Source organism: Puma concolor, chromosome C1 (assembly GCF_028749965.1).
Source record: "Puma concolor isolate L17-30 chromosome C1, mPumCon1.1.hap2, whole genome shotgun sequence".
NCBI classification, from domain to species: Eukaryota; Metazoa; Chordata; class Mammalia; order Carnivora; family Felidae; genus Puma; species Puma concolor.
The window spans coordinates 216,343,715-216,363,405 of NC_141674.1; the positions used below are offsets into that span (position 1 = coordinate 216,343,715).

The window sequence follows — 19,691 nt, forward strand, 5'->3', positions numbered from 1 at the left end:
TTTTCCACAGGAGCTGCACCGTTTTACGTTCCCATCAGCCATGACTGTTCCACATTTTCACCAACCCCCGTTACTATCTTTTTGGTGATAATGATTCTGGTGGCTGTGAAGTGGCATCTTATTGTGACCTGGGGCTGCGTCTCCCTAAATGATTAACGACGTCGAGCTTCTTTTCATGTTTATTGGCCATTTGTCTTTTTTTTTTTCTTTTTAATGTTTTTATTTCTTTTTGAGACAGAGAGAGACAAGAGCACAAACGGGGGAGGGGCAGAGAGAGAGGGAGACACAGAATCCGAAGCAGGCTCCAGGGTCCAAGCCGTCAGCCCAGAGCCCGACGCGGGGCTTGAACTCATAGACTGTGAGATCATGGCCTGAGCCGAAGTCGGACGCCCGACCGACTGAGCCACCCAGGCGCCCCGGCCATTTGTCTATCTTATTTGGAGAAATGTCTCTTCAGATCCTTTGCCCATTTTAAAAGTCGGCCCATTTGTCTTTCTGTTGTTGTCATTGGATTACTGAGAGGGTAAAAATGGGAGAATGTGGGCAAAATGTGTGACCCAAGGCCAGGCACACACGGTCAACACCCACTAAACCCTGGCCGTTATTTTTTACAACTCATAAAGTGAGTAGTGATATTTCAGATGCAGAGGAGTATAGGGCCCCTCTGTGGAGAAAGTTCCACAGCAGAAGGAAAGAGAGCACCGGCAGAGTGACACTTCTAGAACTTCCTGGAGCCCCGTAGGAGCCTCCGGGAGACAGTGAGCTGTCATGTGGGGCCTCCTCAGAGGAAGTGCTCAAAAAGATAAGGCAGGAAGAGCACTTGAATGGCGCATGAGTGTCCAGTGGCCGCTGGGGCCAGGGTTGAGCTCCCGGAAGCCTGACGGAGAGAAGGGTCTGGGGCATGGATGCCAGGAAGAAGCACCAGGCAGATTGAAGATAAAATCAAGGAATGGAGGCCGTCTTAAGAGGGATTGACTAGTTCCCATTTGGGAGGGAGCTACTGAGGGGACAAAAGTCCTAAGGCTCTGCAGAGGGAACCAGCCCAGCACGTGGACGGGGTGGGGATCAGTGCAGGTGGCCGAAGCGGGCCCTGCCGGAGCAGAGCGGGTAGAATAAGCCTGCAGCTCTGGGGACCAGATCCTTCCTTTCTCCCGTGCTCATTTCATACCCCCGTTGTCCGTTAATTAGAAAAGCATTGTATTGGGGCGCCTGGGTGGCTCGGCCGGTTAAGCGTCCGACTTCAGCCAGGTCACGATCTCGCGGTCCGGGAGTTCGAGCCCCACGTCGGGCTCTGGGCTGATGGCTCAGAGCCTGGAGCCTGTTTCAGATTCTGTGTCTCCCTCTCTCTCTGCCCCTCCCCTGTTCATGCTCTGTCTCTCTCTGTCTCAAAAATAAATAAACGTTAAAAAAAAAAAAAATTAAAAAAAAAAAAAAGAGAAAGGAAGAAAAGCATTGTATTAACAAGTACCAGGACCCAAACAACTTGGGTTCAACTACGTTGTAAAAATCACCCCAGACAGGGCTGGTCCCCAGAGCATCAGCTGGTCCGGCCTTGCACTCATAGCCAGGACCCTGCCCTCCAGAGTCTTGAGGCTTGTTGAGGCCATCACAGGCATCAGTGACGATGCAGAAATAGATCTTCTGATAAACAGCGCAGTGTTCTTTCAAGTAACTTAAAAAAAAAATAGTGTTAAGGGGAGCCTGGGTGGCTCAGTCAGGTAAGCATCAGACTTTAGCTCAGGTCATGATCTGGCGGTTTGTGGGTTTGAGCCCCACATCGGGCTCTGCGCTGATGGTGTGGAGCCTGCTTGGGATTCTCTCTCTCTCTCTCTCTCTGACTCTCTCCCACTTGCTCTCTCACTCTCTCTCTCTCTCTCAAAAGAAACAAACTGGAAAAAAAATCTTAAAAAAATAGCATTAACCATAATGTGCAAAGAGGTATAAAGAAGGAAAGTAATCACCCGACTATTGAGAGACAAATGTGAATACTGCTAATTTGTATGTGTACCTTCTCATTCTCTTTATTCCTCTTTCTCCAGGGATGTAGAAATCTCTGTAATATTATATCTAGCTATACGCACATAATTTTGGTCTGTGTTACATTAACATTCCTCAGTTGGTTAAAAATTTTCCTAAATATCATGTTTAGCGGGCGCCAAGATTCTAGCACAACATGTGCCACAATTGATGAAATGACTTGTGTGATATGACATTTAGGTCGCCAGCAGTGTTTTATTGTTATAAATATGATGGTGATAGAGGTCTTTGTGCAGAATTGTGACGTTTCTGGGTATAGATTCCCAGAGGTGGAATTATTGGATCAAAGGATAGAAATACTTTTTAGATTCTTGATACAGAAAGACCAACGGCTCTCCAGAATGTGGTTCCACTTTGTGCTCTGGTCGGCTGTACAAGAGAGTGCCTACCTCATTCCAGCGGCCGTGTGCTGAATCTTTGCTCCTAAAAAAACATTATTAAGTTGCAAGGTGAAAGGTGGTTAATACCTGTTCATTTCTCTTTGCATTTCTTTTTTTTTTTTTTTTTTAACGTTTATTTATTTTTTTGGGACAGAGAGAGACAGAGCATGAACGGGGGAGGGGCAGAGAGAGAGGGAGACACAGAATCAGAAACAGGCTCCAGGCTCTGAGCCATCAGCCCAGAGCCCGACGCGGGGCTCGAACTCATGGACCGCGAGATCGTGACCTGGCTGAAGTCGGACGCTTAACCGACTGCGCCACCCAGGCGCCCCTCTCTTTGCATTTCTTGATTGCAGTCGTGGTAAACTTGTTTGACAGGTGCGTTGACCTTCATCATTCCTCTTCGGTGAATGGTCTGTCCATTCTCTCTGACATTTTGCTTTTGAAGCTGCTGTGTGGTTTTTCTGTTATCTGTTTGCATAAAGTCTTTGTATCACATTTGTTGCAAATATTTGCACTGTGGTTTCCCTTTAAACTTTGTGATTTTCTTGACATTCAGAGACTTTTTCCTTCTTTTTCCTTTGTAATTTTTTCCCTCTTTCTCCTTTGCTTTTAAATGTAGAGAGTCCCTCCGCTCAAGATATTCTGGGGTGTTTTTTTTAGTGGGAGGCAGGAGGGTTAGGACAGGGCCTTTGGAACTTGATAGACTTGGGCTAAGGAGGACTCTGCCTGTCCAACCTCCAGCAAGTTGTCTAATTCCACGGGCCCTTGATTTCCTTATCTGAAAACCAGGCTAAGAAGACCTTTTGGGGTGCCTGGGTGGCTCAGTCGGTTAAGCGTCCCACTTCAGCTCAGGTCATGATCTCACTTGTGAGTTCGAGCCCCGCATCAGGTTCTGTGCTGACAGCTCAGAGCCTGGGGCCTGCTTCAGATTCTGTGACTCCCTCTCTCTCTCTCTCTGCCCCTCCCCTGCTCATGCTCTGTCTCTCTTTCTCTCAACAATTAAACATTTTTAAAAAATTGTTTAAAGAATACCTATGTAGTAGTGTCATTGGGTGGATTGAATTTAAGTGTGCATCACGTGCAAAGTATTTGGGAAAAACAGATGGAGAGACGATAAATTTTTCATTTTTGTATGTTTATTTATTTATTTTGAGAGAGGGGGAGGGGCAGAAAGAAAGGGAAAGAGAGAATCCCAAGCAGGCTCCATGCTGTCAACACAGAGCCCAACACAGAGCTCAGTCTCACCAACTGTGAGATCATGACGAGCCAAGATCGAGCGTTGGATGCTAAACCGACTGAGCCTCCCAGGTGCCCCCAGTTTTTTGTTTTTTGTTTTGTTTTTTACATTTGACACTTTAATCTCTCTGGAATTAATTTAATGAGTAGCGTAAGCCAAGGATGTATGTGTATGTTTTTCGAGTAGCCAATCATCTTTCTCAAGAACTTTCACTGAATGACTTACTTCTTTTCCTTTTCTGACTCATCCTTCACTGTACAGTAAGTCTCATATGTCTCTTTCTTGCCTGTTAACCCTGTTCTGCCTATTGTCTGTTTTCTTACATCACTATCATGCCAAGTGCGTCACCACAATTTTATAAACGATTTTATTTTAGGATTTTCACATCTATTGTTTTCAAGTATCCTTCCAGGCGAACCAGCTAATAATTTTGTCGAGTTGGGAAAAAAGACAGTTGCACCTTCGATTAGAATTGCATGAAACTCGGGGCGCCTGGGTGGCGCAGTCGGTTAAGCGTCCGACTTCAGCCAGGTCACGATCTCGCGGTCCGTGAGTTCGAGCCCCGCGTCAGGCTCTGGGCTGATGGCTCAGAGCCTGGAGCCTGTTTCCGATTCTGTGTCTCCCTCTCTCTCTGCCCCTCCCCCATTCATGCTCTGTCTCTCTCTGTCCCAAAAATAAATAAATGTTGAAAAAAAAATTTTAAAAAAAAGAATTGCATGAAACCCGTAATATAACTTGCGAAAAGGGACATTTTAGTATTAGTCTCAATGATAAGTATAGCTACCCCTATTTAAAATTGTGTCATTTTCTTCATACAGATCCTTCATATTTCTTGTTATGATTACTTCTGATTACTTTACAATTTTGTTAGTTTTGTAAATGATAGCTTTCCCCCTGCAGTTACCCTTTTGTGGTAACTGAGAACGTACAGGAAAGTTACAGGTTTCATGAATTCACCTTTTATTCTGTTACGTTACTCCTCCTTGTTTCAAATTGCTTTTCATTTGCTTCTCTTGGATTTTCTTGATGGACAATCCTGTTGTATGTAAATCGTGATCATTTTGTGGTCTACTGTCCAAATACTTATAACCCTGATTTAGATTTCATAATTTATTACATTGGCCAGTATTTCTAAAACACTGCAGCGGAGGGTATTGGGAAGAGAACATATCTGCCTCAGGAAGTTCTATGAGAATCAAACGTGACAGTTCCTGGAAAGAATTTGGTACAATACCTGCATGGAGTTAGCACTTGATAAAAGTTAGTTGTTACTCATTGTCACGTTAAACAAGGACCCATCTTTTCCTAGTTTTGTAAATAGTTTTGAATGACTAAGTATTGAATTTTATCAAATGCCTTTTTAGTATCTATTGAGATGACACATTGTTTCCCTTATTTCAGTATAATAGCTTAATTTTATGAAGTCCCTAACATTGGGGTGCCTGGGTGGCTCAGTTGGTTAAACATCTGACTTCGGCTCAGGTCATGATCTCATGGTTTGTGGGTTTGAGCCCCGCATCGGGCTCTGTGCTGACAGCTTGGAGCCTGGAGCCTGCTTAGGATTCTGTGTCTCCTTCTCTCTCTGCCCCTCCCCTGCTCACGTGCTGTCTCCCTCTCTCTCTCTCTCTCTCTCTCTCTCTCTCTCTGTCTTGCAAAAATAAATAAAATGTTAAAAAAAAAAACCTTTTAATAAATAAATAAATAAAGTCCCTGACATTAATCATTTTTGCATGGTTAAAATTAACTGGTTTTGATCATGATAACTTTTGATTGTATTCTGAATTATTTAGGATTTTTGTGTATATGTGCATAGGGGAGATCGATTTATGTGATTTGGGTCAGGTTGTGGCTTAAGAGTCATGTAAGTTTTATAAAATATGGAGACATTTATGTGGCATCATCATTATTAAAAAAAGTTGGGCAGAGGTGCTTTTCCTCAGAGCCACTTATAGAGATCATTTTTATTTTTCATTTATTTTTTATTTAAAAAATTATTTATTTTTTTAAATTTTATTTCTTATTTTTAAAAATTTACATCCAAATTAGTTAGCATATAGTACAACAATGATTTCAGGAATAGATTCCTTAGTGCCCCTCCCCCATTTAGCCCATCCCCCTTCCCACAACCCTGCCTGTAACCCTCAGTTTTTTCTTCGTATTTATGAGTCTCTTCTGTTTTGTCCCCCTCCCTGTTTTTATATTGTTTTTGCTTCCCTTCCCTTATGTTCATCTGTTTTGTCTCTTAAAGTCCTCAGATGAGTGAAGTCGTATGATTTTTGTCTTTCTCTGACTGACTAATTTCTCTTAGCATAATAGCCAGTTCCATCCACGTAGTTGCCAATGGCAAGATTTCATTCTTTTTGATTGCCGAGTAATACTCCATTGTATCTATATACCACATCTTCTTTATCCATTCATCCATCGATGGACATTTGGGCTCTTTCCATACTTTGGCTATTGTTGATAGTGCTGCTATAAACATGGGGGTACATGTGTCCCTTCGAAACAGCACACCTGTATCCCGTGGATAAATGCCTAGTAGTGCAATTGCTGGGTCGTAGGGTAGTTCTATTTTTAGTTTTTTGAGGAAGCTCCATCCTGTTTTCCAGAGTGGCTGTACCAGCTTGCATGCCCATAAAAAAATTTATTTTTAAGCAATCTCTACACCCAACTTGGGGCTTGAACTCATGATCCCAAGATCAAGAGTCATATGGTCTCCCAACTGAGCCAGCCAGGTGCCCCAGAGATAATTTTTAAATATTTCAGGTGCCTGGGTGGCTCAGTTGGTTAAGCGTCCGACTCGATTTTGGCTCACGGGTCATGGGATCAAGCCCTGCATCAGGATCTGTGCTGATAGCATGGAGCCTGCTTTGGATTCTCTCTCCTCTCTCTGCCCCTCCCCAGCTTGCATGCGTGTAGTCTCTCTCTCTCTCAAAATAAATAAATAAACATTCTTTTAAAAAGCTTTAAAAAAAAGCATCTGTGCTTTCAGAAACCCCTATTTATGCGTGTATGAGGACAGAGATCCTTGTTGTCGCTTATCTTCCCTCCCTATCTTTTCTTTCTGTACTGAATTTCTCGAACTTTTCTTCCCTGTTAACATTCCCCAGGACACGAGCTGTTGTGGTATTTAGTGCTGACTCATGAACTCCACGTTTTCCACTTCTGATCACTTTTCCTTTGTCTCATGCTGCTCAGTTCTCACAACTGACTTCTCCCACACCAGCAATGCAATGGTGTGCTGAGTTCACAATCAGACTTCTCCAGAATGTCTTTTATTCTTTTCGCAGTGATTCTATGAAACATGGAGGTAACGCCTTTGAGTCCTTAGAAAAATGATGCCCTTCTTTTGAGTGGCATTATGTTTTCATATGCCTGGTGGTTTTTCTTTTCTGACAAAGAACTGTCAGGAAACGTCGAGTCAGATTCTTTTGGAGATCAGAGTGGGTTTTTGCCCAAATCCTCTTACCAGCAAAAAAAAAAAAAAAAAAGGACCAGCAAGGATGGGGGTGGGAGCCCTCATCCGAGATCTAGCTGATGGGAGTAAGTGATGAGGGGTGGTATGGCCTCAAGGATAGGTGGCCTTCCTCCCAGGGGTCTCATATAAGGAACAATTTGCTGAACCCCCAGACTGCTGGGGCAGGGTGCTCAGCAGACCCCCAACAGCACTCTGGCTGCCTCCCCTCTGCCTCTCACCCGGCCACCTGGCCTTCCCTCACCTTCTCTCTTCTGAACTAATGGCTTCTTGTAATTCATCCATTTTCGTACTCTCTTTCTCTGGGATTCTTTGAGGTCCTGGTGGTGAACGGTGAACAAACACTGTTGGTTCCTAGGGCTGACCCACATTTTCCCTTGTTTCTATAGGGGTCCCAGTGGCTTTTTTGAACACAAGGTTTCCAACCCTTGTTCTCCCACCCCATCTTGTCTACAACACTTAAGCAAGAAAAACAACACATGCACAGACAGCACTAGAAATTGAACTGATATGTAGCAGGAGTTACAAAGGGACTTGAAAACAATTATAGGGCATGCTAAGCCAATCAGCAAAGCGAGACAGAGACACTCATGAGGTTCTTGAATTTTAGAGTTTGATTTCTGCCTCTTTCTCTTTCTCTCTCTTTCTCCCCCCATGGGGCTCGCCGTGGCAAAGGATGTTTCTGGGTATGCTCGTCAGTGTTTATTTGGCTAGGAATAGTCATACAGATATAGTCCTGTTTATCTGAGAGAATAAAAGTGTTGTGATGTTTCTTCCTACTTCTGTTTCCTTGTCCTCTTGCATTAAAAAAAAATTTTTTTTTAATTTTTTTTTTTTCAACGTTTGTTTATTTTTGGGACAGAGAGAGACACAGCATGAACGGGGGAGGGGCAGAGAGAGAGGGAGACACAGAATCGGAAACAGGCTCCAGGCTCTGAGCCATCAGCCCAGAGCCCGACGCGGGGCTCGAACCCACGGACCGCGAGATCGTGACCTGGCTGAAGTCGGACGCTTAACCGACTGCGCCACCCAGGCGCCCCCAAAAAAATTTTTTTTAATGTTTATTTATTTTTGAGAAAGAGAGAGACAGAGTGCGAGCAGGAGAGGGGCAGACAGAGGGGGAGACACAGAGCCGAAAGCCGGCTCCAGGCTCTGAGCTGTCAGCACAGAGCCCAACGTGGGGCTTGAGCTCGCCAACCGCGAGATCATGACCTTAGCTGAGTCGGACGCTCAACCCACTGAGCCACCCAGGTGCCCCCGCTTGTCCTCTTGCATTTACGTATAACTTCCCCAACCATATTGGGATTGATCAGGAAATGCCCTTCCCGGGAAGCATCTTCCCTCTTAGAACAGGATGGGCACCTGCTGTCACCTGGCAGCTGTCGGGAGTCATGCGGGAAATTTGCTGTAAGCCCCACGTCATCTGAGGTGGGACAGCCTCCTCCATACCCAGCCCAGCACCATCCCAACGTGGGTCTCCAGTGGGACTGTTCCTAACACAGTCACCCTGAAATGCGACCCGCTCACTGGAAAGAGTAGCAGTCGAGGGCCTGTGTCAGCACCCTAAATTGTTACTGAATCACCCCAAAAGAGCTGGGAAGGGCTGGATGACGCAGCCAAGCACGTTGTCTGGATTGCGTTCCCGTGTGGTCGTTGTCAAAGCTGATAGAGTCGTGGAATCTTCACTTGAAACATTTTACATGTGAGATTGTGCGTGTACATGTCGGTTCCACGTCTGTATGTGGATATACGCTTGTATGTACATGTATATGTGTGTTGTGTGTGTGTACATGTGTGTATTTGTGCAACGTTTGTGCATCTGGGACCAGAATGTGGTGTAGCTGCTGAGGAGTGAGGGAGACCTAGGAGTGCCCCCCTCCACCTGCTCGCGGAGCCCCCGGAGCCCCACAGCATGCAGTCTGGAACAACTCATCTCCTGTGGGCTGTGTGTGTGGCATCAGTGGTGGTGGTGGTGACGTTGTACATTTTCCCCACAAAGACCTGAAATGACCCGGCTCCGGGGTTGGCTTGTCTGGCCCTGTGCACTGGGGCTGCTGAGATATCACTGTCTAAGGGGAAATGTCCTCTCTTCCTATCGGACTAGCTTCTGAATCCTGGTCTGTTTGGACAACATGGAACTGAGTCTGTCTTTCGGTGTTCCTAGAACTTCTCTGAAAAGGCCATAACGGCTTGTCTGCCACACTTGATTAACTGAAGGGCCTTTCCGGTTCCGTGCAGCTGTCTGCGCCCCTCTCCTTGGGACCCTGTTCTTTTGCTTTAGGGGCTGGTGTTTTGGGCCTGCTGAACTTCTTGCACAAACCAGCTGCCCTCCGCCAAATGAGACTCTTCTGGCCCTGGTGTCATTTGCATATCTACTGGAGGAAGTGTCTCGAGAGCCAGCAGTGGAAGATAAGGGGGTAGCAGGGCGGAGCCACTCTTGGCATTTGTTGCTGGCTTTGCACAGGGGGCTGAGGCTGGAGGGGATGGCGACGGGGGGCTTGGACTGGGGTCCTGGGGCCGTCCTCCGTTTCTGGGACCTGTGCGGGAGGTGACGTGGCAGTGGCCTAGAGAGTCATCCCTGCCATCTCTGATATAAGCCAGGTGTGCTGTCAGCTCAGGCTCTGGAGACAGGGTGCAGGTTGCTGAGAATTCAGAGATGAGACAAGACAGGAAAAGAAACTTCCCTGTGAGAGCTGAACCAGGTGGAAGTGAAATTACGCAAAACATTCTCTAAAACTTTCTTGAAATATCCATTGGTTCAAAAGCCAAAAAAGATTGTAAAATTGACCACATAAAATCGTAAAACACAGCTAAAAAAAAAAAAAAAAAGTCCCATGAGCACTGTCAATGACAACTCCAAAATAGTGTAGCATCTATCAAAGTCTGGCAAATAAATAAACAAAAGATGATCTTAAAAAATGTAATTCGCAGAAAATGTCAGTTTGTAAAAAGAAATTCGCAGAAAAAGAAAGACAACTATGAAACGTAAGAGAACGCGTTCAACCTTCCTCATAAAGAAAGGCAGATTAAAGTAAGCGATCATTTTTCTTTCACCTCTCAGATTTGCAAAGATTGAAATGTCTGATAACAGCCAGTTGGCAGGGTGTGGGGAAACAGACATATCCGGTTAGTGGGAGAAAAAAGTGACACAGCCTCAGGGGAAGGCAATCGGCAGTCCCTGTCTCAAAATCTAGAGCCCATGTCCAGCTCTTCTTGTGCCGACCTCCCCACAACCGCTAGTAAATGTCAGCACGTGCAGGGTTTAGCGTGCTCCAGGCATATTCAAATGCTTTTCAGGGGTGCCAGGTGGCCCAGTGGGCCAAGCATCTGACTCTTGATGTTGGCTCAGGTCATGATCTCACAGTTCGTGAGTTCAAGCCCCACGTCGTGCTCCTTGGAGTTCTCTGTCTCTCCCGGCCACGTGCATGTGCTTTCTCCCTCTCCTAAATAAATAGACATTAAAAAACGAGAAGAAATGCTTTTCGTACGTTAACTCACTTAATCGACACAGCAACAGGTAGGTGTTGTTACTGTCCCCGTTGTACTGACGGGGAGGCTGAATCTGTGACTTCACCAGTGCATGTGAGATGTAGGCACAGAGATGATAAAAAGTTGAGAAGTAACTACTCATCTCTCATCATAGGCTGGTCAAATAAATGATCACACGACCACATGGTGGAACATGAGTTGGGAAGAATTCTAAGGTTTTTTTTTTTGTTTTTTTTTTTGTTTTTGGTGAGAAAAGCAAATTTCAGAACAGCATGTATACTATGATATTATTTGCATTTAAATTTTTTTTTTAATGTTTATTTATTTTTGAGACAGAGAGAGACAGAGCATGAATGGGGGAGAGTCAGAGAGAGAGGGAGACACAGAATCCGAAGCAGGCTCCAGGCTCTGAGCTGTCAGCACAGAGCCCGACGCGGGGCCTGAACTCACAGACAGCGAGATCATGACCTGAGCCGAAGTCGGACGCTCAACCGACTGAGCCACCCAGGCGCCCCGATATTATTTGCATTTAAAAAGACAGGGACATATAAGCTTGCATGTCTGTTTAAAAGTTCGGAATGGCTTACAAAAAGGAGTAGTAAATCTAAGAAGTGGGGCTCCACAGGAGCAGGAGAAGGAGACATTTATTTTTCATCCTTTACCTTTCTGCATGGTTTTTTTTTTTTTAATTTTTTTTTTTCAACGTTTTTTATTTATTTTTGGGACAGAGAGAGACAGAGCATGAACGGGGGAGGGGCAGAGAGAGAGGGAGACACAGAATCGGAAACAGGCTCCAGGCTCTGAGCCATCAGCCCAGAGCCTGACGCGGAGCTCAAACCCACGGACCGCGAGATCGTGACCTGGCTGAAGTCGGACGCTTAACCGACGGCGCCACCCAGGCGCCCCTCTGCATGGTTTTAAATTTTTAAAAATCGGGGTATAATTTTAAGATCTAGTTACCCAACACATATAAATGTTGAGCAAAGTGCCAGGCACCCAGGAGGGGCTGAGTAAGTGAAACTCCTGTAACGAAGCTATGTCTTGATGGCGGATTCCTTTAAATCAGACCACAAAGCTGTCAAGCACCAACATAAATCACGCGCAAAAGACCCCACTGCCTTTCTTCCTAAAGTTCCTTGGGTGTGGAGGGGGCGGGGAAGGGGGCTTGGTGCAGGACTGCTCTATGTCAAGGCCGATCTCCACCTCGGTATGATCGGCTCCAAAGTTCAGAGACATCATGCCCAGATTCCTCCAGACAGGTCAGGAATTCTCCAGAGAAATGAATTCTCTTGCATGGGTTCTGATAAAGTCTTTGGTCTATTTCAGGTATCGGAATTGTGTTTACACGTACAGGATCCTGCCCAATGAAGATGATAAATTCACTGTCCAGGTAAGCCCTTTATCAACCTAGACAACTGGCCCTGCGCAGAGCCCATGTTGGCAGAAGTAGGTGACAAAGAAGAAGAAGAGAAGAAAAGCCTGTGCCCCAGACAGCCTGGACATGAGGGCCCGGCTGAGCCTCTTTCTCCCCCAGAAGTCTGTGGTTGGGGGTGGCTTAGTGGCTAAACTATGATCCTGCAGAGTAACCCCGCTCTGTGACACGAGGAAGCAGGCCTGACAGACATTAACTTGTGTTCCTGAGTGCAAAGGAGAACGATGGTGAGGAAGGATGCCCAGAGACAGAGGAAGGGGACTGTGGCTTGTCAATTCTTTCCTTCAGTGAGCTCAGCTGAGTGAAGGTCAGCGGGCCAGGGAGGAGAGGAGGGGGAACTTCCAGGAGAACAGACCGTTTTTCCTGAGGGACTAGATGATTGCCCGGTGGGTTAGCGTGAGATGGTAACTTTCACTTCACAGACGCCTGTTCTGCCCAAGGCTGATGCTCATGGCATCTGGCTGCAACAGGTAAAGTCCAAGTGTGTAAAATTTGCCGTTAAATGTTAACAAAGAATCAGCTGCACAAGTCTTTCCAAGTCTGGAAAGACCACCCTACACATAGTTTGCATGACAAACACCACGGGCTCTGTGTGACCGCAGTGCATGACAACCAAGTGAGGTGGAGGCCAGGGGAGCTATTTTTATCTGGCTGCTTTAAGAGAGCATGGGGGTGGTCAGAACAAAGGAGGTGATGCTCTCAGTGTCCTCAGCAGGGACAGAGGAGTCATGCTCAGTTCTCGAGAGGCACCAACAAATGGGGTGCACCTGTGTGTGGAGCAGAGCGGAGGAATAGAGCAGGGCTGGGACACCGTGTCATGTAGGAGCAGCAACGGGGTCTGTGGGTCTTTCTTTTAGCTGAAAAGAAAGTAAAAGTGGAGGAAGAGAGGTGGGGCCCTATCGTTGATTCCAGAACGTGAAGGGAAGGATGCATTTTGTGCAGAACTAGATGCAGTTGTGAAAACAGGGCTGGACTAGAGGGCAGGACAGCAGGCGAGTCCCTGGGGCACAGGTCACTGGAAATGTGTCAAGAGGGAGAAGCTGTGTGGAGTGGAGCACCTCTGGGGAGAAGCTGTGTGGAGTAGAGTGCCTCTGGGGAGAAGCTGTGTGGAGTAGAGTGCCTCTGGGGAGCCTGTTTACAGGGTCAAAGGAATCACTTCAATGAGCCACTTGTCAGAGAGTGATGTCCTAAGGGCATGCTTGAACCAACCCAGGGGGTTGTGAAGCTGCCTCCTCAGGCAGCTGGGGCTGTTTGGTGCAGGGGCTTCTGGGAGATACAAGTTTGGGCTCACTCGGAATTACTCCACCCGGTAGAGGTCAGGCTGAGAGCCGCTTTTGGCTTCTTCGTCCTTTCCACATGTGCACCTACACCAGTATCTGAAGAGTATCCATCTGAAGAGTTTTGGCTAGCCTGGGGTGTCCCCCTGTCTCGGCTTGGTCACCAGGGATGAATGCTAGCACATCTAGTACAAGACTGTCCGTTCATGTCCCTGGCAGCCGCTGACCACTGGTACGGTTGTCTCTCACGTGGGCTCCTCGCCTGCAGGGTGAGGCCCTCGGGGAGGCCCGTGTGGGGCGGGCAGTGGGCCTCAGCGGCCTCTACAACTTTACATATGTCTAGGACCGTGTGAACTTTCCTGGCCGGGTTGGCATCCCTGACAGGTGGTTTGCTGAAAGGAGTCTACACTCTCTTAAGTTAAAAGTTGGTCAATGCTTTTGATCTTTTTTTCCCCTTGTGGTTTCTTCTTTTCCTTCAAAGGGCAGAAGACTTTAAATATGACTAGGCCTTAAGCTGGAAAAGACACGACTTTGTGGCTTCTTGTATATACAGCAGTACCCACGACCTGTAAACACGTATAGACTGCGTCTAGTGTGCCCCGCCCCCCCCACTCACCTTCACGCCCTTGCTGCTGGGTGGCCTGTGTGGCTGTGCGTGGCGGGGTGGTGGGGCACCGAGGGAGAAGGCCTGGCCTGGGACCAGAGGGCTTGGGGCCCTGCACCCGGGTGCAGCCTGCCGCGACTCAGCCCTTCTCTGTGGGTCTGCTCTTTCTCCCACCAACAGGTGCACTTCTCAGTTCCAGTCCCCAGAGGTAATCCGGGTGGCTCAGCCAGCAACAGCTTTCTCTGCACAGTCCACTCGGGGGCCACGGGCCTGTGTGTGAACGGGCTGCCTGAGCCACTACCTGCCCCATAGTCAGAGTGTGAGGACAGAGGGTTACCTGAGACGACGCTCAGCCAGGGCGATGGGTGGGCAGGTTCCCTAGAAGAGCTGGGGTCCTGCTGGACACGCGTGCTCCCGACCCCGGCACTGGGCCTGCGACCTCTTTGGTGGCCAACAGCAGGTCACCAGGGTGCGGGGATCCGTGAGGACTGGGCAGCCTGTGGAAGCTTCCACGCCTAAGGATACACCTTCCTATAAAAAGACAACACCTTACCGAAATAACGAGAGTAGCTGGCTGCTGAGGAGCCAGTTAAAGCACGTGCGCCATGAGGTGAAGTCAGAGACTCGACGTGGCCTCGGTCCTCGCCAACTGCCGCTTACTTTGACTCTGGTTCCTCTTTTCATGTCGAGGCAAAACCTCATACTCTTTTCTGAGCTGAGCCACAGTTTCTAAATAACTCATTCCTTACACCTGAGTCTGCTCAGTGCCACCAGAATGTGAGGCTCCTAAAATAAGAATCGGGCCTGAAAAACTTGGCCAAGTGAAGCGGCAAAGGCTTTACTGGCTTTCTCATGTTAATTGCGTCCGCTCTTCTCCTGGGGCTTCTGTCTTTTTGGCAAAACCAAAGGGCCACTCCTGGTCCATCCGTCCGTTCTTTGTAGAGGGACCTCATGATGAGTGCATCATGACCCGCAAGAGGAAGCAATCCTGGCCCTCTGTGACCTTGCTCTCTCTCCACCTTTCTCAGGCTTCCAGATAATCAGAGAGGGGAGGGAAGGATGTAAACTAACTTCGTTCAACGCCCCCCCACCCCCACCCCTGCTGTTAAGTACAAGCGTGGCTGACGCGTACAGACAGACGGTGGAGCTCAGACCCGGGTCTCCACCCCAAAAGCGTGTCCAGACCTGGCTGGGTGTTGGCCCCCTGGGAAGGGTGGACTCTGGCAAGGGAGGATGAGGAGGCAGGGCCATGTGGCCTCTCAGAGAGAGAGGCTTCTCTTCCTTCCCACGGTTGTTGATGACACTGGTCGTCACTGGCATTTGGGCCTCGTGGCGAATCAATGAGGCACCTGGCACTAAGGCAGGAAAGCATAAAACGTGTAGAACACCCACCCGGGTGACCGGCTGACGTGGGGGAGCCATCACCTCCGCCACTGCTGTCTTTATTGGCTGAGAGCAAACCAACGTAAGTCAGTCCTACCTTATGCTCAGGTGAGGGGAGGGAAGGAAAAATGGAGGAAATGAGATGGAAAGATGGGGGGAGAAAGACAATGGAGAGACAGGGAAGAAGGAAAGAGAAATGAATGAGAAAAAGAGGAAGAGGAAGAAAAAAGGAAGGAAGGGAGAGGAGTAGAGGTGGGTGAGGGGGGGGCTGTTTTGACAGAAGACAGCGTGGAAATAGGTGTGGGGCAGAGCCAGCAGAGAAAGGGGAGGTGGGGAGAAGGGGAGGCGGTATTCTAGAAGATTCTAGGCAAGTGCCTAAGGGTGGTGGGAAGGGGGCAGATCTTGTGGTGACCAGTCCCTCTCTGCTCTGCTCCTTGGGCTGTGGATTTCTGTGTCTCAGTTACCTCAGGGGCCTGAGAGAGGGGTGTTCAACACCCTCTCTGCCCCCCAGGGCCTGAGAACCTTCTGGTCCTCAGGGGTGGGCAGTGCTCAGAGCCCTGTGTGAGGCCAGAGGAAGGCACACCAGCTCAGCCCCTCACGCCTGAGTTTCCCAGGCCCAGAGCTTGGGTTTCTTGTAAAGCCCAAACTCCTTTTCTGACTTGGAAAGGGAAGCGAGACTCCTCTGAGGAGCATTGACTCCAGAATGAGCTGTTAGGCCTCTGTGGCTTTTAAAATGGCCCTCCTCTGTGGGAGATGACGGACAAGTTTGAAGCAGCACGAGTGGTCCTGATGGGCCAGCCTGAGCGTGAGCAAGGGGAGAGAGGAGGCTCACGACATGCTCATAAATGGCTATCCCAAAGCCAACACCACAGTCGAAGTCCACACAGTCCTTTCAGCTGTATTCCTACAACCCCTCAACCTTTGCCCTTGTTCTGACATCCTTCCTACCAAGAAGAATAAAGCAGAAAATAAAAACGGCCCCTGGTCCCCGTCACATCAGTGTTTGCGGTGAACTTCCTGTCTTTTCTCATGGTTGAGACCGTATCCAGGATATGGACTGTTTAAGACAGGAACACGCACGAGTTTTAACGCAAGTTTAAGTGAAGACGGAATGAATTTGAAACTCTGCCTCATAGACTCTTTCGGTCTTCTTTCCTGATTTAGAAGAAAAAGCCCAGTGGCTCAAGCCGCTCGGGTGAGAGGCTCATGACTCAGTTCCTGGTCCCTGACAGTGGCTGTCATGTTGCTCTGGGCAGTGTGGCTTTTGGAGACAGAAAACAAAACAACTTTCTAAAAGTTGTTCATTCGTCACAGTGTCCCGGAGGGTAAACGGTTGAGCCATTGTTATTAAGTTCAGGAAGAGGGTGGTAGCTGTTATTGTTCTGAGTGGTCACCAAGTGCAGCAAAGATTCCATCTGAGCTGCTGGGCGAAGGATGTGGCTCTAACACACATTTCCTGACATTGCACAACGAGAGGGAGCAGAGAAGGTGCAGGCAGCAAAAGACACCCCGGGGCCATGCAGAGGGCAGTGGGCCTGGTGGGGGCCCAGCAGTCCCTTCAGGCCTTGAAGGCCACATTCTAGAAGCCTGCATTTCTTTCCATTGAATTGAATTGGCTTGAACTGCACCGAATTGACTTTATTTTGTGAATTTTTCAAATTTTGCTTGCTGCAGAACGCAGGCCAGTTTTCTAAGCTTCTGAACATCTCAAAACGTCCCCAGTTGCCTTTACACTCAAAAGGAAATTTGATGGGGATAAAATTTTTTGAGGACCAAAATCCTACAGAGGTACCCTTCCAGTGCCTTCAGAAAATAGCCCCCAGTGCAAAACCCAAGGCCATCCTGGGGCTGGTTCCATTATGGGGAATCCGTTTTTTCTAATTTCTCTGCTTGGAAGCTGGTGTGAATTGTTTTCTACCCTTGTCGTTTTCCTTTCGTCAGTAGTTACTGGAATGTGTTCAGCCTGTGTGCTCTGCAAATTTGGGTCTGTCTTTGGCTCAGACTTCTCTCCTGATTGGTCTTTGAATAAGCTTTTATGCCAGCTCTTCTGACTTCTGTTTGTCATGTCAACTTCTACATGACTGTCTTTATCTTCTCTACACACCCCCCCTCCCTGTCCCCAGACATCTTGTCCTGTCCCTGCCTCTCGTGCCCTAAGCCTTCTGGTCCACCTTGCCCCCCGAGATGGGCCCGTTTCCTCTTTGTTGCCCAAAGCAGAGCTCCCTAGGGCCATCCCCAGCTGTGGTTGGCAGGCTTGGGCACGGGGATAGGACGCAATTGTAACCGGTGGAATGTGAAGGGAAGTGTTCTGTGGGGCTTCTGGGAAAGGTTGATTGGTCTTAGAGACACAAAGACGGAATGGTCCCCTTTCTCCTTTCAGAAGCTGTCATAGTGTGTGGTAGCTGGGGCTTTTGCCCCTCCCCCCCCCCCCCCCCCCCCCCGCACCCAAGAGGCAGCTGGAGAGAGAGGCCAATACGCAGAGGGCAGAGCAGAAAAATGAAATGCATCTGAGGCCACCATCCCCCATGATGCCATTAAATGAACTGAACGCAATTAGCCAACCTGGTCACCGCCCTGCGTCCAGTCTTTCTTTCTGTTCAAGTAACTGAATTAGGGTCTTCTGTCACCTGCAGCCAAAAGTGTCCTAACATGCAAAGGTTCGGGCTCCCTAAGGGGAATTTCAACGCAGAAAACGAAAATTTTAAATTGAACATCCAGTTTCACTGCCCCAAAAGCCCGCAAGCCCACGACATGTCCCATGTGGTCTCTGCTTTTCTGCTGTCCTTGGCTGCCGCCTGCACCGTGTTCCTGGACTCACTCCCCAACCCTCCCCCCAGATATTGCCTGTGACGCACCTCCAAGCCACAAGCCAAACATCCTAGCGGTCAGTGTCCCCTTCTCCAGCTGTAACCACAAAAAAAGCACAGAAACCAATCCGTATCCTAGCAGCTTCTGCCCTGAGAAGGCACCTCGGTTGCTACTTACGGCAGATGGGTTAGCCCCTCCTCTGGACTTTGCCTTTCAAGATGAGGTCCTGGGTCTAGCTGTGGCACATGCAAGAGGCCACGTAGCGTTACCCAACAGAAGGGAGTCTTTCCGCTAAGAAAATACCTCACCTGAGAGGCCTGCCCTGACGACTCCATAAAAATATCTACCCGCACCCCCGTCCCCATATCTTGCTGTGTCTTCCATGTGGCACTTGTAACTACCTGATCTTATATACTTCTCACTTGATTCATGTATTGTCTGTCCCAGAACTGTCTCTGGCATGCAGTGGCCACTTGGTAAATATCTATGGAATGAATGAATTCTCTGCTACCCTTGAGAATACAGAAAGAGCTACATGCTTCAGTTACAACTCGTTTTGCCGTGGCCGCACTCAGCAGTCCTAAATTGGGTCTCCACGGGATCCACTTTATCTGTTGACTAGTCACTCCTGTTTTTCGTGCCCTGTTTCTCGTTGCCTTCGGAATGCCAATTTCCTCTGCATTCTGGGCAGGGGCCTCTGTCCCACAGTCTCCGTTTGGCTGCCACTCCCTCCCATGTGGATTAGAAGTTCACCATTGAGTTTTTCATTTTGCTGCAAGCCTGCCTTATCTGGCTCATCTCCCTCTTTGACTGGCCCTGTCATTTGTTGGTTTTTCCCTTCGTCCTCTTCTCGTGGGTTTTCACTCCTGGGTATTAAAGGCCCCGCCTTCTACATTTGTGTGAGGACATCAGATGCTTCCCAGGGTGTTTTCCTAGTTTCTGCCGCAGCATTTTCAGAGAAGGCTCCTTCCCGTCTTCTTCCCTCTACCCTCTGTTTCTTCTTCTGAAATACTGGGATAAAGGCAGTACGTGTCTCGTAGGCAGATTTCCAGGGTGGACGGAGATGGTTTATGTGAGGCACTCAGTGCAGTGTTGGATATATGGGTGACTCCATGAATGATCGATTTACAACAACAAGGAACGGGGGAGAGAAGCAAGGAGGCCAGTCAGCTAAGCAACCCCCAGGCAGAAGCCCAGGCCTGCCAAGGGTTAAGGATGCCAGCTGCAGGGGAGGCAGAAAGTCCAGACATTTGGGGACACAGAAGACTCAGGAGTCCTGGGATTGGTACACGACAGTCAGAGGGGCTTGGGAAGAAGTGTGAGTGGCCAGGCATCCTGACTGGCCAGATTACTGCCCAGGAGCAGAGAGGAGAGGGAGGCACCAAGTTTGGGCTTCTCTGTCTGGAAGGGGACCTGTTCGAGAACTGTGATTGGCCTAGGCCTGCTCATTCCCAGCTTTGAAGCAGTAGGGAAGACAGAAGGAGGGGGTCAGGGCAGGGGCTGGTGGCTGGGGTCCCCACTAGGCAGCTCTCAGAGAGCCTTGAGGATACCGGAGAGGTCAGAGGG

General features: G+C 48.4%; 1 protein-coding gene across 1 annotated transcript in view; it reads left to right on the top strand.

The window, feature by feature from the left end:
- Window positions 1-19,691, top strand: part of INPP5D (inositol polyphosphate-5-phosphatase D) — a 125,489-nt gene that overhangs the window by 6,470 nt on the left and 99,328 nt on the right. The window contains exon 2 of the mRNA XM_086719963.1: window positions 11,948-12,011. Within this exon, the coding sequence (XP_086576089.1) occupies window positions 11,948-12,011 (64 nt within the window). The remainder of the gene's footprint in view (window positions 1-11,947; window positions 12,012-19,691) is intronic.